General features: G+C 44.8%; 1 protein-coding gene across 3 annotated transcripts in view; it reads left to right on the top strand.

Annotated features, from left to right (window-relative positions):
- Positions 1-13207, top strand: part of ACACB (acetyl-CoA carboxylase beta) — a 352023-nt gene that overhangs the window by 238215 nt on the left and 100601 nt on the right. For 2 of the 3 annotated variants that reach the window (XM_075320034.1, XM_075320036.1), the window contains 4 exons: positions 4899-5012; positions 5226-5315; positions 6073-6191; positions 10355-10378. In XM_075320034.1, the coding sequence (XP_075176149.1) occupies positions 4899-5012; positions 5226-5315; positions 6073-6191; positions 10355-10378 (347 nt within the window). The remainder of the gene's footprint in view (positions 1-4898; positions 5013-5225; positions 5316-6072; positions 6192-10354; positions 10379-13207) is intronic. The other variant, XM_075320035.1, reaches the window with a different exon arrangement.

The raw sequence follows: 13207 nt of genomic DNA on the forward strand, positions 1-13207 counted from the left end.
TGGGCTGAGGGACCAGGGGGCACAGACATGTCTGTTTAAACGATTGGCAGCCACAACCTCCGGTTGTGCAGCTGCTTGTTTTATCGGTTTATATATGCTGGGGGCCAGTCTTGACAGAGCCCCCACCTCTGCAGCATGTCTCACAGAGCAGGGCTGCAGGTTGTTTTTATTATGCACTGCAGGTAGTCTCGTACGGCTGTACCGAGCTCATAACCATGGTGGCCCCTCAGCTTGGAGGCAGAGCCGAATGATTGCTAATTAGTGGCCCCTCCATCTGCTCCGGTTTCGGTGGCTGACCCCTGAGGGAATCCTTTTTCCAGGGGTCGGCTGTCCTGGCATCTGCTGAGCATGCAGCTCCCCTCTCAGGGCGTTTTCTGCTTCAGCTCGCTCAATAAAGCTCACAAAGGACTCTCCTTCTGGGCTCAGACCCCGTCCTCCTGACAGGGAGACGCAGGGTCCCCTGTCCTTCCCCGTCCCGCAGCTCCGATTACGAGCTGACTCACTGGACGAGGAGGATGTCTCTACCAGGGGCTCGTACGCTACTTTATGTACATTGATCCGTCCGTACGTGACGCAGAGCCAAATGATTGGATTGCGTCCATTATACTTGTACTGGACCTCCATCCGCCCGTATCAGGGGAGTATTCCCCGCTGGCAGAAAGGCATCAGTATACCTTTAACAGGACGAGGAGTGTGTTCTTTAACCACTCCAGTTTTCAGCCTGCTGCGTCCAAGCTCACAGCCTGTCCTGCAGACCCCAAAGCGGGGTTCTGCGGCCTGTTTCCCCCTCCCATCAGAGGTGGTCAAGGAGTGTACTCATTCGCCAAACGTGGCCCCTCCAGTGTCCAGACTTTCAGCCCGGATAGTTGTATCAGTGGCTGACGGCACCTCTATAGGGCTCCCACGGTACATTAATTTTGTACTGGACCCCAATCCGCCGGAGTTACCTTACCTAGGAGAACACTAAGTGTGTTCCTTAACCACTCCAGTTTTCAGGCCCCTGTGACCAAGCCCAGGGTCCGCTCTGACAGTCGCTTCCCATGAAGCGTGATTCTGAGGACTGTGTTTCCCCTGTCCACCAATGGTGGTCAAGAAGTGGGCTCAGTCACCTCAGGTGGCTCAGCCCGGACCGTTATGTCAGTGGCTGATAGCTCCTCACTTAAGGTTTTGCGGTCCGCCCGGTTGTCCTTGGGCCAAGTCGGTATTGGGGCGGCAGCAGCTTCGTTCTCCTCAGCTTTACGGCAGTGCGGTTCTTTTGTACCTTCTCTGCTTGTCTGGAGGAGATGCATTCCCTCACAGGGACTCTATGCCCAAAACGGTTGCCTGAACTTCCAGACTTCAGTCTTTTCATCCTATGCCAGGTCTGCCATGCTGGACACCGCACGGCGGTGGTCTTGGCTACTTTCCTCGCTATCCGCAGGCTCCTGTGGCTTCGGTAATGGAAAGCAGATGCCTCTATAGGGGTTCCTTGCTGGGCTCCCCTTTGGTGGGACCAGTCTCTTCGGAACCAACTGGATGAAATTCAGGAAGCTCTTGGCGGGGAGAGTTCTTCCTTGCCACAAACCTAAACCAGGGAACCTGTCCAGGACAGGAATCAGTTGAGGTTTTGGTGGCGTTCCTCCATCTGATCGTCCTCTAGCTCGGCCTTGGTTCATAGAACCAAATAGCTTGAAGCTGCGTCTTCAAAAGACCGCAGGAGATGCTACCACGGAGTCAGCTTCCTCCGAGCTATCTAGCCACGCCAACCACCTCCTTGGTCGGTGGCAGGCTCTCTCCACTTGGCGACGTATGGTTCTACCACGTCTCCGTTCAGTGGGGGCGGGATCATATCTCCCATGGCTACAGGATGGATTTCTGTCCACCCGCCAAACAGATTTTTTTTCTGTCACCTCCCGGCTCCAAGGCCGCCGCCTTCTCACAGGCCGTGGTATTTCTTGCAGGCCAATGGAGTAATTGTACCGGTTCTCGACTGGGAACGGTTCTGAGATTTTTGTTCAAATCTATTTCTAGTCCCCGAAGAGGGCGGTGCCTTCCGACCTAGATCTTTAGCTTTTTCAGCATGGTCAGGTGTGGCATTTTCACATGGAGCCTCGGTCTTGTTCCGTGTGTTTTTTTTTTTTTTTTCACCGGATCAATCAAGAACCCAAGGAGATTCCCTAGCAGCCATCGGCATCAGAGATGCTTTTCGGCAGGGGTCAATCGCAGTTTCACACCAGCGTTGACTACGTTTTGCCATCGGAGTGGTCCAATTCGTGGCTCTTCCCTTGGGGTTAGCCACGGCCCCTCGAGTATTCTCATTGGGGCTGCTGTGATTAAGGTCCTGCACCCCTAGGGATTGGCAGTGATCGTTTGCCCTGGACGGCCTTCTTCTCGGGGCTTCATCCAGTGCAGACTCTTAGCAGAGTACTTCGCTTACTCTCGCCACTCTAACCTATTCGGGTGGCTTGTCATTCTGTTCAAGTCCACTCTGACTTCGAACCAGAGGTTCTCAGGGACGCAATTCGAGACTCTGTCGGCTCTTGTGAAGCTGCTCTTAGTCGATCAGTAGTCCCTCCGCTGGCGGTCGACGTCGTTCTATCAGACACCAAATACTGGTGCTGGTCAGACGGTGGCGTCAATGAAAGCGATTCCTTGCCCAGTTTCTCCTGCGTCCTCTGAGACTGGATGTTTTCCGCTGTACACGCAAACTCCCTCCTTCCACGGGGTGGTGGCTTTGCCACTGACCAGGGGCTCGTTTTCAGTGGTGGTTTCGGCCACTCTGTCTCAGGGACGCTCCTTCCTGGCCCCGTCCCGGGTGATCCTCACCAGGGTGCTGGTCTTTCCGCCTTGGGAGCAGTATATCTCCACCGTGGAGCGCAGGGCGCTTGGACTCTGTCCGCTCAGCCCTCTGGATCAATAGGCTGGAAATCAGAGCTCTTTTTCTAGCTCTCTACGCCTTCACCATCTGTTGGCGGCTAGGCACATTCGAGTCCAGTCGGAAAACGTGACAGCGTTTTCCTACATCGACTTCCAGGGCGGGACACTCAGCCGCCTGGCAATCTTGGCGTCTCAACATTCTTCAGTGGACAAGGGACTCCTAGTCCACCGTATCCGCAGCCCACATCCTAGATGTCAAAACTGCGAGGCAGACTATTTCAGCTGTCCAACCGTGGTCCACAATCCTCAGGTTTTGCGGTAGACACACTGGCTCATGTTTGATCCCAGCTTCGTCTCTACCTCTTGCCCAGAGTCCTGCGCAAGATCAGTAAAGGGGGCCGTCGGGTCATTCTCTTACTCCAGACTGACCCAGGCAGGCTTGGTACCCTGACCTGCTCCTTTTGTCCGTTAGGTTGCCATGGCATCTTCCGGACCGTCCAGACCTTTTCTCAAAAGGTCCGTTTTTTCCGTCAGAATTCTGGATTCTCAGATTGACGGCGTAGCTATTGAGTCCTGGATCTTGGCGACTTCTGGTATCCTTCCTGAAGTCATCTCCGCTATGACTCGAGCTCCAAAGTGTCCTTGGACCTTTTTAGCCTTGCCGACCCTCCTGTCCCTTCCACAGTCCGGTCTACAGCTAGTACTATCCCTCATTAAGGGACAGGTCTCGGCTCTGTCAGTATGTGCCAGCGGCGTATCGTCCGGCTGGCTCCGGTGCGCTCCTTTAAGGGCGCATCTCACATCATTCCGCCTTTCCGGCGGCCTATGGAGCCCTAGGACCTTAATCCGGTCCTCCCGGTTCCCGGAAACCCCCCTTTGCGCCTCTTAGGGAGGTTTCTTTGTTTCATATTTCACAGAAAGTAGTCTTTCTAGTGGCTATAATTTCCCGCCAGGGAGTTCTGGCGGCACTTTCTCTGAGTCACCCCCTTTTTGTTTTGGTCTTTTGCATCAAGACAAGGTGGTCTCCGTCCGACTCCGGACTTATTTCCCTAAGGTGGTTACAGCTTCCACCTTATCCGGGGCAATTTTCCTGCCTTCCTTTTGTCCGGCTCCTGTTCATCGCTTTGAGGAAGCTTTGCATATCGTGGATCTGGTGCGGGCGCCCCGGATCTATGTGTCTCGCACCGCCGTTATTAGGCGGTGCACCTCTCTCTAGTACTGACTGCTAGTCAGCGTAGCGGTCTCTCGGCATCTAAGCCGACCCTGGTTCGTTGGCTTAGGTCGGCCATTTCCGAGGCCTACAAGTGTACTCAAGTGCCTTCCCCGCCGGGGATTAGAGCACATTTGATCAGACCTGTCGGTGCCTTTTGGGCTTTCACGCCAGGCTATGGCTCAGTAGGTCTGTCAGACTGCAGCTCGAATTAGTCTGCATACTTTTTCGAAGCTCTATCCAAGGCATGCTCTTGCTTTGGCAGACGCAGGTTTGGGCAGACGCATCTTCCAGGCGTCTGTCGCCCATTTGTGAAGTTGGGTTTGCCTGCTTCTCAGTTGTCTGTTTATTCCCACCCATGGACTGCTTTTGAACGTCCCATGGTCTGGGTCTCCCATAGGAACGATAAAGAAAAAGAGAATTTTGTTACTTACCGTAAATTCTTTTTCTTATAGTTCCGTCATGGGAGACCCAGCACCCTCCCTATTGCCTGTTGGCAGGTTTCTTGTTCCGTGTGTCTTCACCGGCTGTTATTGTTGTAGACAGAGGTTCCGGTTCTTCCGGATTTTACTCTGTCTCTTCTTGTGGGTGGATGTCCTCCTTCAGCTTTTGCACTAAACTGGCTAGGACTGGCTCGCAGGGGGTGTATATGCTAGGAGGGAGGAGCTACACGTTTTGAGTGTAGTAACTTTGTGTGTCCTCCGGAGGCAGTAGCTATACACCCATGGTCTGGGTCTCCCATGACGCAACTATAAGAAAAAGAATTTACGGTAAGTAACAAAATTCTCTTTTTCAATATGTTTATAAGTATTTAATATGTCACTTTTACTAGGTTTTGATTGCCTCGCACCTTCCTTCTTATGAACTGAGGCATAATCAAGTGGAATCCATTTTCCTGTCTGCCATAGATCTATATGGACATCAATTCTGCCCAGAAAACTTGAAGGTCAGTGAAGCTTAATTTCATGTTTTATCAATAAATAGGACATTGATGGTTAATAGTGAGTTAATAAAGACTTTAAAAATTTTGTGTTGATGATCTGTCTATAAAATAACCTGTAAAAATAATATTACAAACTGGAGGTTAACAAAATGAGGCAACCGTATCAATTCTCAGCCAATCTTATGCCTTTTATTATTTGTTTTTTTTTCCCCCCAGAAACTAATTATATCAGAGACGTCAATCTTTGATGTGCTGCCAAATTTTTTCTATCACATTAACCAGGTGGTTCGCATGGCTGCGCTGGAGGTAAAGATTTACTTATTTGCTGTGTTTTTGGGATGTACATATATAGGCTGCCAACATGTGGTTTGTGTTGTGCTATACCCTCCATTATGAAGGTCTGCCTCTCCTCTTCAGTTTTCTTTAGATAACGGTTGCTGTTGAGATGAGACTACAATGGGTCTCTTAAGGTCTGACTGCCGTGTTCAAATTATTTTGTCATGTGTGCACGCGAGAGAACAATAACTGACACTGAATCAGTTATGAACCTTCTCCATGACAGACGCCAGAGCTACTGCTTCAGTTTATTGTTCGGGAAACTTTATGGTTTAGGAGAAGTAAAGGGAGTGGACAAAATATAGTCCAATCAAGTATCGCAGGCTGGACTCGGGACGTACAGGAATTTGCATAGTCTCTACTGGATTGGTTGCTCCGAACTTTAGGAATTCCTCTGTTCCTCAACTTCATGGGCGTTGTCCAGGATGTAGGAGCCATCTTTAAGTTACATGTGCTGGTATATTGTATTAAGGAAAATCACTAAACATGCAGTGTATATATATATATATATATATATATATATATATATATATATATATATATATATATAATGTTAGTAAAAAAACAAAAGCATTCATAAATATGTGTGTAGGTTTACATCATCCAAACTCTACATACCTGAGCCTATGAAATGGCTGAATTAAGTATTTTTGGTTACTTAATTCTTATCCTCAACATTGGAATGAAGTCTGGTGGTTTGTATTCTGATAGTAATCTGTTATTGCAGGTGTATGTGAGGAGGGGGTATATTGCCTATGAATTAAACAGCTTGCAGCACCATCAGCTCCTGGATGGCACATGTGTGGTGGAATTTCAGTTTATGCTGCCGTCTTCTCATCCAAACAGGTATTGTAATTGATGTATACAACTGTACTTCTGGACCATGGCTACACTGTGACTTGCATGTGGATTGAAGCATGGTTTTCTATCTGTAGTGTCATGTCTCCTTGTCTCCTAATTCATCCACAAAATGTTGACACTTTTAACCACGAAGTGCATCTGCCAACATTCAGTGAAGCTTTTCTTCTTTTAATTTGTATATTAGTAGCAGAAAGCAGACAATTTAAGCCACTATTGTGGTTGCAGGAGGATGTAGTAGGGCAGATTTTTTTCTTAACGGTGTATGAAGGCAGTTTATAGTTTCTTTTTCATTAAAGGACTTTTACAAAGATTCTAAGTTATCCCTTATTGATAGGATAGAGGATAACTTACTGATTGCAAGGGCTCCAACTGGTGAGACCCGAATGATCCTGAGAACTCTGCAGAGCGCCATCTGAATGGAGCGGTGGTCAAGCCTGCCCACTCGAGCATTTATTCTCAGCGGAACTGCCGGGGATGGCCAGTCACTGTACTCTACTATCTCCAGCAGTCCCATAGACAATGAGCGGAAATCCTTTTGTTTACAGCAATAGCATTTGTTTATAGTTTATTTCTATATTTTGTATTGGGTAAAAAGGGGACAAGGTAGTCTAATCTTTCTGAGCTTTTTTGTTTTTTTTTGTTTTCTTTTCTTTTTTTAATATCTTTTAAAACATTTTTGTTCACTTTTCACTTGTTTTTTTGAGTTCTTACAGGGAATTTGAACCTGCTATCATTTAATTCCTTGCAGTATATACAATATTTTAATGAGTTGTACACTACTGGAACACTCCTTCTCAATTGTCCCAATAGCTATTATAAAATAAAAATGCTTGATTTCCTTCCCAGTGCGGCACTATTACCTTGATGTTGTAGCTGCAATTTCCAGGCAGACAATATGTTACGTAACTGCTGCAGCCGATCAGTGACCACGTGATATAACAATGTCATGTAACCACCAGGAAACACCAATGAAAAGTTAAAACAAAAACCAACCTATTAGCCTGAAAACCTAGTAACCTAAACAAACCTGTTTAATTCTGTATAAACGTTGGATAACTTTGCAACTAGTTTTGCAAAACTAACCCGGGGGGGGAAATTGTTACTAAAGAGGGATGATCGAATACCTTAAATATTCGGCAACGGCCATATTCTCTGAATAGGTCGCCGCTATTCGACTATTTGCGAATATTCGATGCGCAATGTAAGTCTATGGGAAACCCATATAGTTGCCGAATAGCAACAATTCGGACATCCCATTGACTTACATTACACATCGAATATTCGCATAGCGGTGACCTATTCGTCGAATGTTCGCGAAGCCGAATATTTGTGATATTCGATCATCCCTATTACTAAACTTTTTAAGTGATGTTAATCTGTAATTTATTACATGTTGTTCATTGAAAAGTGGATTTTTTTTCTATTTACTTAAAAATAATAATCACCAGCAATGATAGCTAGTAACACTATGAAAGTTAGAGGGGTTGTCTACTACTTGGACAACCCCTTCTTATTCCCCATGTATGGCCCCTTTAAAATATAAAAGCTTGACTCAACTCTCGTGCTGGCACCATTCCAGCAGTGGTGAGGCTCACATTCCCAGGGCTCATATGAGGTTGTGACTTCACACGAGCCCCGCACCCAATCATCGCAAGCTTCTCTCTTCCAACCTTCAGATGTATGCATGATCAACAGAAAGTGAGAATTGAACTGCTGCTGACAGCTCACTTACTGTTAATTACGTTTACATCCAAAGGTGGGGAGAGAGAAGCCAGTAGTGATTGGGTGCGGGACTCATGTGAAGCCACAACCTCATGTGAACCCCTGGAACGCGAACGCAAGCATTGTTGGAACGACACGGGAGGTGAGTATAAGCTTTTTTTATTTAAATGAGGCTAAACATGGGGAATGTGAAGGGGTTATTCTAATAGTGGACAACCCCTTTAAAGGAGTTATTCAGTGAAGATAAGTAATCAACTATACACAGTATAGGTGATAACATATATTGGGGCTCCAGCCAGTAGGATCCTCCATGATCAACAGAATAGGGCATTTTTATCCCTATTTAGAATGGAGTCGTTGTGTGTATGCCTGACCGCAGTTCTCTTCATTCTCTTTGGGGCAGCCACATCATAGAGAAAAAAGGCTATGCCTACCAATAAGTTGACACAATACAAATAAGAATGGCCTTTTTTTTCTGTGATGTGTTTGGATTTGATGTCCTGCTCAATGAATTACCTCTATGGAACCACGGAAAAAGCCAAATGCAGTGCTCCTCAGCCCCATAGGGAATGAATGGAGCAATCCTCGGGCATTCGAAATGGGAATACCAGGGATAAAAATGCCTTGTTGTGCAGATAAGTGAGGATCCCAGCAGTTGGACCACCACCAATCTATAGGTTATCACCTATCCTGCGGATCAGTGATAATTTACAGTGGGGTAATAAGTATGATAGAGTGGCGATTTTGCAGGTTTTTCCACCTACAAAGATTGGAGAGGTCTTTATTTTTTATTGTAGGAATACTTTAACTGTGACAGACAGAATCTCTCCCCCCAAATCCAGAAAATCACATTGTATGATTTTTAAATAATGAATTTGCATTTTATTGCATGAAATAAGTATTTCATCACCTACTAACCAGCAGGAATTCTGGCTCTCTCAGACCTGTTAATTTTTTCTTTAAGTAGACCTTTTACTCTACACTCATTAACTGTATTAATTTTACCTGTTTAAACTCATTACCTGTATAAAAGACTCCTGTCTACACGCTCAATCAATCACACTCCAACCTCTCCACCATGGCTAAGACCAAAAACCTCTCTAAGGACAGCAGGGACAAATTTGTAGACCTGCACCTGGCTGGAATGGGCGACAGGACAATAGGCAAGCAGCTTGGTTAGAAGGCAACAACTGTTGGTGCAATTAATAGAAAGTAGAAGAAACACAAGATGACTGACAATTTTACTCGGTCTGGGGTTCCATGCAAGATCTCGCCTTGTAGAGAAAGGTCTTTTCTGAGTAAAGTCAGGAATCAGCTCAGAACTACATGGAAGGATCTGGTCAATGACCTGAAAAAAGGTGGAACCACAGTCTCAAAGTTACCATTCGTAATACACTACAACGTCATGGTTGGAAATCCTGCAGGGCACGCAAGGCCCTCCTGCTCACGAAAGCACATGTTCAGACCCATTTGTAGTTTGCCAATGACCATCTGGATGATCCAGAGGAGGCATGGGAGAAGATCATGTGATCAGATGAGACCAAAATAAAACATTTTGGTATCCACTTTACTCACTGTGTTTGGAGGAATAAGAAGGATGAGTTCAAGCCCAAGAACACCATCACAACCATGAAGCATGGGAGTGGCAGCATCATACTTTCTACATACTTTCTATTTTCTACAAAGGGGACAGGACAACTTCACCGTATTGAAGGGAGGATGAATGGGGTCATGTATCTTGTGTTTTTGGCCAACAACTTCCTTCCTTCAGTAAGAGCATTACAGATGGGTCGTGACTGGGTCTTCCAGCAGGTCAATGACCCGAAACTTATAGCCAGGGCAACTAAGGAATGGCTCCGTATGAAGCATTTCAAGGTCTTGGAGTGGCCTAGCCAGATCTGAGCCCAATAATAAATCTTTAGAGAAAGCTGAAACACAATCTTGCCCAACAGCCCCGAAAGCTGAACTATCTGGAGAAGATCAATATGGAGGAGTGGGCCAAAATCCTTGCGTAAATCTGGTCAAGAACTGCAGGAAACATCTGACCACTGTAATTGCAAACAAAGGTTTCTGTACCAAATATTAAGTTCTGTTTTTCTTTTGTATCAAATGCATATTTTATTGAATGAAATGCCAATTAATTATTTAAAAATCACACAATGTGATTATTTTCTGGGGTTGTTTTTATTCTGTCTGTTACAGGTGAAGTGTACGTACTATGAAAAAGACAGACCTCTCCATTCTTTGTAGGTGTATCAAATACTTATTTTCCTCACTGTGTATTAATCCTCTTTGGACATCCCCTTAACATAAAAAGTGATACCATAGTATATAACTGGAAATTCTATTTCTAACTTAAGAACTGTAGCATTACTGATTTAGACGTGTAACACTCATTGTCCTGTTATCTGCCCATTTAATTACAGAGAGATCAGCCCAACACTGAGCAGGTATGCGTGCACAATTCTACTTTCATAGCATGGGAAATACTTATTCCATAGTTCAATCTCTTTGAATACTGCTATCATATATGCTTTCAGCTCCTGCTTTAAAGCTCTGCTCAGAAGTAATGGGAATTCTTTTAACAATGCATCTCTTATTGACTTTGCCCTATTAGTTTGTGGCAAGGGCTAATACTGGTCTTTGCTCCCTTTACTTGCTAATCAAATTACTTTCTTCTGTGCCAGTGAGGACTGCAATTGGCTGAGAACTTAAGAGGTCATCTGAATAAACAGTCTCCGTTACTGCCTGAAATCTATCTTAAAAGGCCCAGTAATTGTGCAATCCATTGGCAGAATTGGATTGTCAGTCTGTGGCATGGCGCGCTATGCTAATGGTGGATCGAATCACTCTCTTAGATTGATTCTCAATTTCCATGAAAAGTGTTGACATGTTGGCAGTTGTGTGGCTGGGGAAGTTTCCACAAATGATTGCCAGTCCCAACTCTGCTTTGTGAATAATAATGATATTCTGCAGTAGCTCAGAAAGCTACCATTATTATTTGCTATGGATGGGAATAGGAAAACCATAACGTGTGAAAAAGTGAAGCTCATTGCTTTTAAAATGATGAAGCAAAAAAATGACTTATGTTAATTGCTTTAACCACTTCTTGACCAGGATTTTTTAGGTTTTAAGCCCCAATGTTGGTATTTTTTAATTTTTGCATTCTAAGAGTTCTCACATTTTAATTTTCTGATAAGATAGGTGTATGATGGCGTGTTTTTTGTGGGTTGAGCTGTATTTTTCAATTTTATCATGTGGGGTTAAATATCATTTTTTTCTTCTGTTGATGTAGTTTTTGCGGAACGAGATGCAACTTTCATTAATGGCATTTTAGGAGATTGGGCAGAGAGATCGGTCTTTAAATCGGTTTCTAAAGTGTTAAATGGCTTGGATTACAGTTGGTTACATCTGTAATCCCTCGTTGAGTAAGCAGTCACAGCACAGAATAAGAACACTACTGTGGAAAAGCTTGAGGTCGGTGTGGAAAAATGCTGCAAAGTAAAACGTATTACCTTTTTTCCAAAAATAGGACCCTGTCTTACATATTTTTGTTTTTGAACAAAAAAAAGCGGCATGGCTTATTTTTGGGTAGGTCTTATTCTTGGAGAAAAACAGTTTGGGTGAGTTCACCCGAAACACCCCCCCCTCCCCCTTCAAAGAAAAAGCAGACCCTCTCTCCAGGAGAATCATACTTACCAGATCACAGAAGTCTGCGTGGCTCCAAGGTCCCCCTGTGTCGGGTGCTTCAAGCAGGTATGCTGCACGCTGTCCTCCCCTGCTTCTTCCCGACACACTCACATACATCATATCGTATACACACACACACACACATCAGATTGCGCTCACAGCCACACATCAGATCTCACACACACACACGATCTCACACACACACACACACACACACACACACACACATCAGATTGCACTCACAGCCACACATCAGATCTCACACACACACACCACATCTGTCGATACCGATTGCTTCCGGCCAGAAGGGGAGATGGGAGGCAGTGGAGCACTAGTACCTGCAGTGGAATGCATCAATGCGTTCCACCGCAGGTCCCTCATACATTCCACCGCAGGTATCGCCAGATGTGGTGAGTGTGTGTATGTGATCTGATGTGTAATTGTGTTTGCGATCTGATGTGTGATTGTGTGTGTGATCTGATGTGTGTGGGTGTGTGATCTGATATACTGTATGTGTGTGTGTGTGTGTGTGTGTGTGCGTTCCACTGCAGGTCCTCCCATTCGGCGTCTGGTGAGTATGATTGCAGGGTCTGTCATCTCTCTTTTGGAGATGTCTGCTTTCTATAATGAAGTGTTCTGCAGTATTCTTTAACTTCTGTAGCTGCATGGACACTTCAGTATTAAACCGCTACTAGGGCTTATTTTAGGGGTAGGACTTATATTTAAGCCTTATGCCGAAAATGCTGGAAATTCTTGCAAGGGCTTCTTTTTGGGGGAGGGCTTATTTTTGGAAAAACACAGTATTAGTTTATTTGTATCACTTACTAAACTGCAAATTGTGTGAACAAAAGTAAAATTGAAATCAAAACAATTTGTTGTGACCATCCTTCTGCCTTCAAAGTCACATACATTTTTCTAGGTACACTTTCACAGTTTGTGAAGGAACTCAGCAGGGAAAGTTTTCTAGTCACCATAGAGAATTACCACATAACGTCTGTGGATGTAGGTTTGTGTAAATCCTTCTGCTTCTTCGTGTAATTCCAGACAGACTTGATAATATTGGCATCGGGGCTTTGTTTGGGCCATAGCCATCAGTTCCCGGACTCTCTGTTCTTGTATACGCTGAGGATAGTTCTTAATGACATTTGCTGTATGTTTGGGGTCATTATTCAGCTTAAGAATATATTGCAAGTCAATGAGACCTCTCTCTGATGGTATTTCCTGATAGAGGAAGAAATGTATCCATGTCTTAGTGTTGAGGACACAATGAATCCTGACTAATTAACCAACTACATTTGCTGAAATACCATACATAAATATTTTAGCTGCCCAAATCTCCACAATGCTTCACTGTTGACTGCACTATATGGAGAGAAGGTATGCACACCAGTGACTATGTAAGGGGAATATATGAAAAGCACAAACTGCTGTGTGAATACTGACATGAAAAATCAAATAGCTATATGTAAAAATGAAAATGGAATCTGCATTACTGCCATGAACATATGAATAAAGAGAAATTTAGCTATTGAATTGATCAATGCAATAGAGCCCCAACACTACGCCAAAGTATTTCTCTACGTTGGGGT

This window comes from Anomaloglossus baeobatrachus, chromosome 1 (genome assembly GCF_048569485.1).
Source record: "Anomaloglossus baeobatrachus isolate aAnoBae1 chromosome 1, aAnoBae1.hap1, whole genome shotgun sequence".
Lineage (NCBI taxonomy): Eukaryota > Metazoa > Chordata > Amphibia > Anura > Aromobatidae > Anomaloglossus > Anomaloglossus baeobatrachus.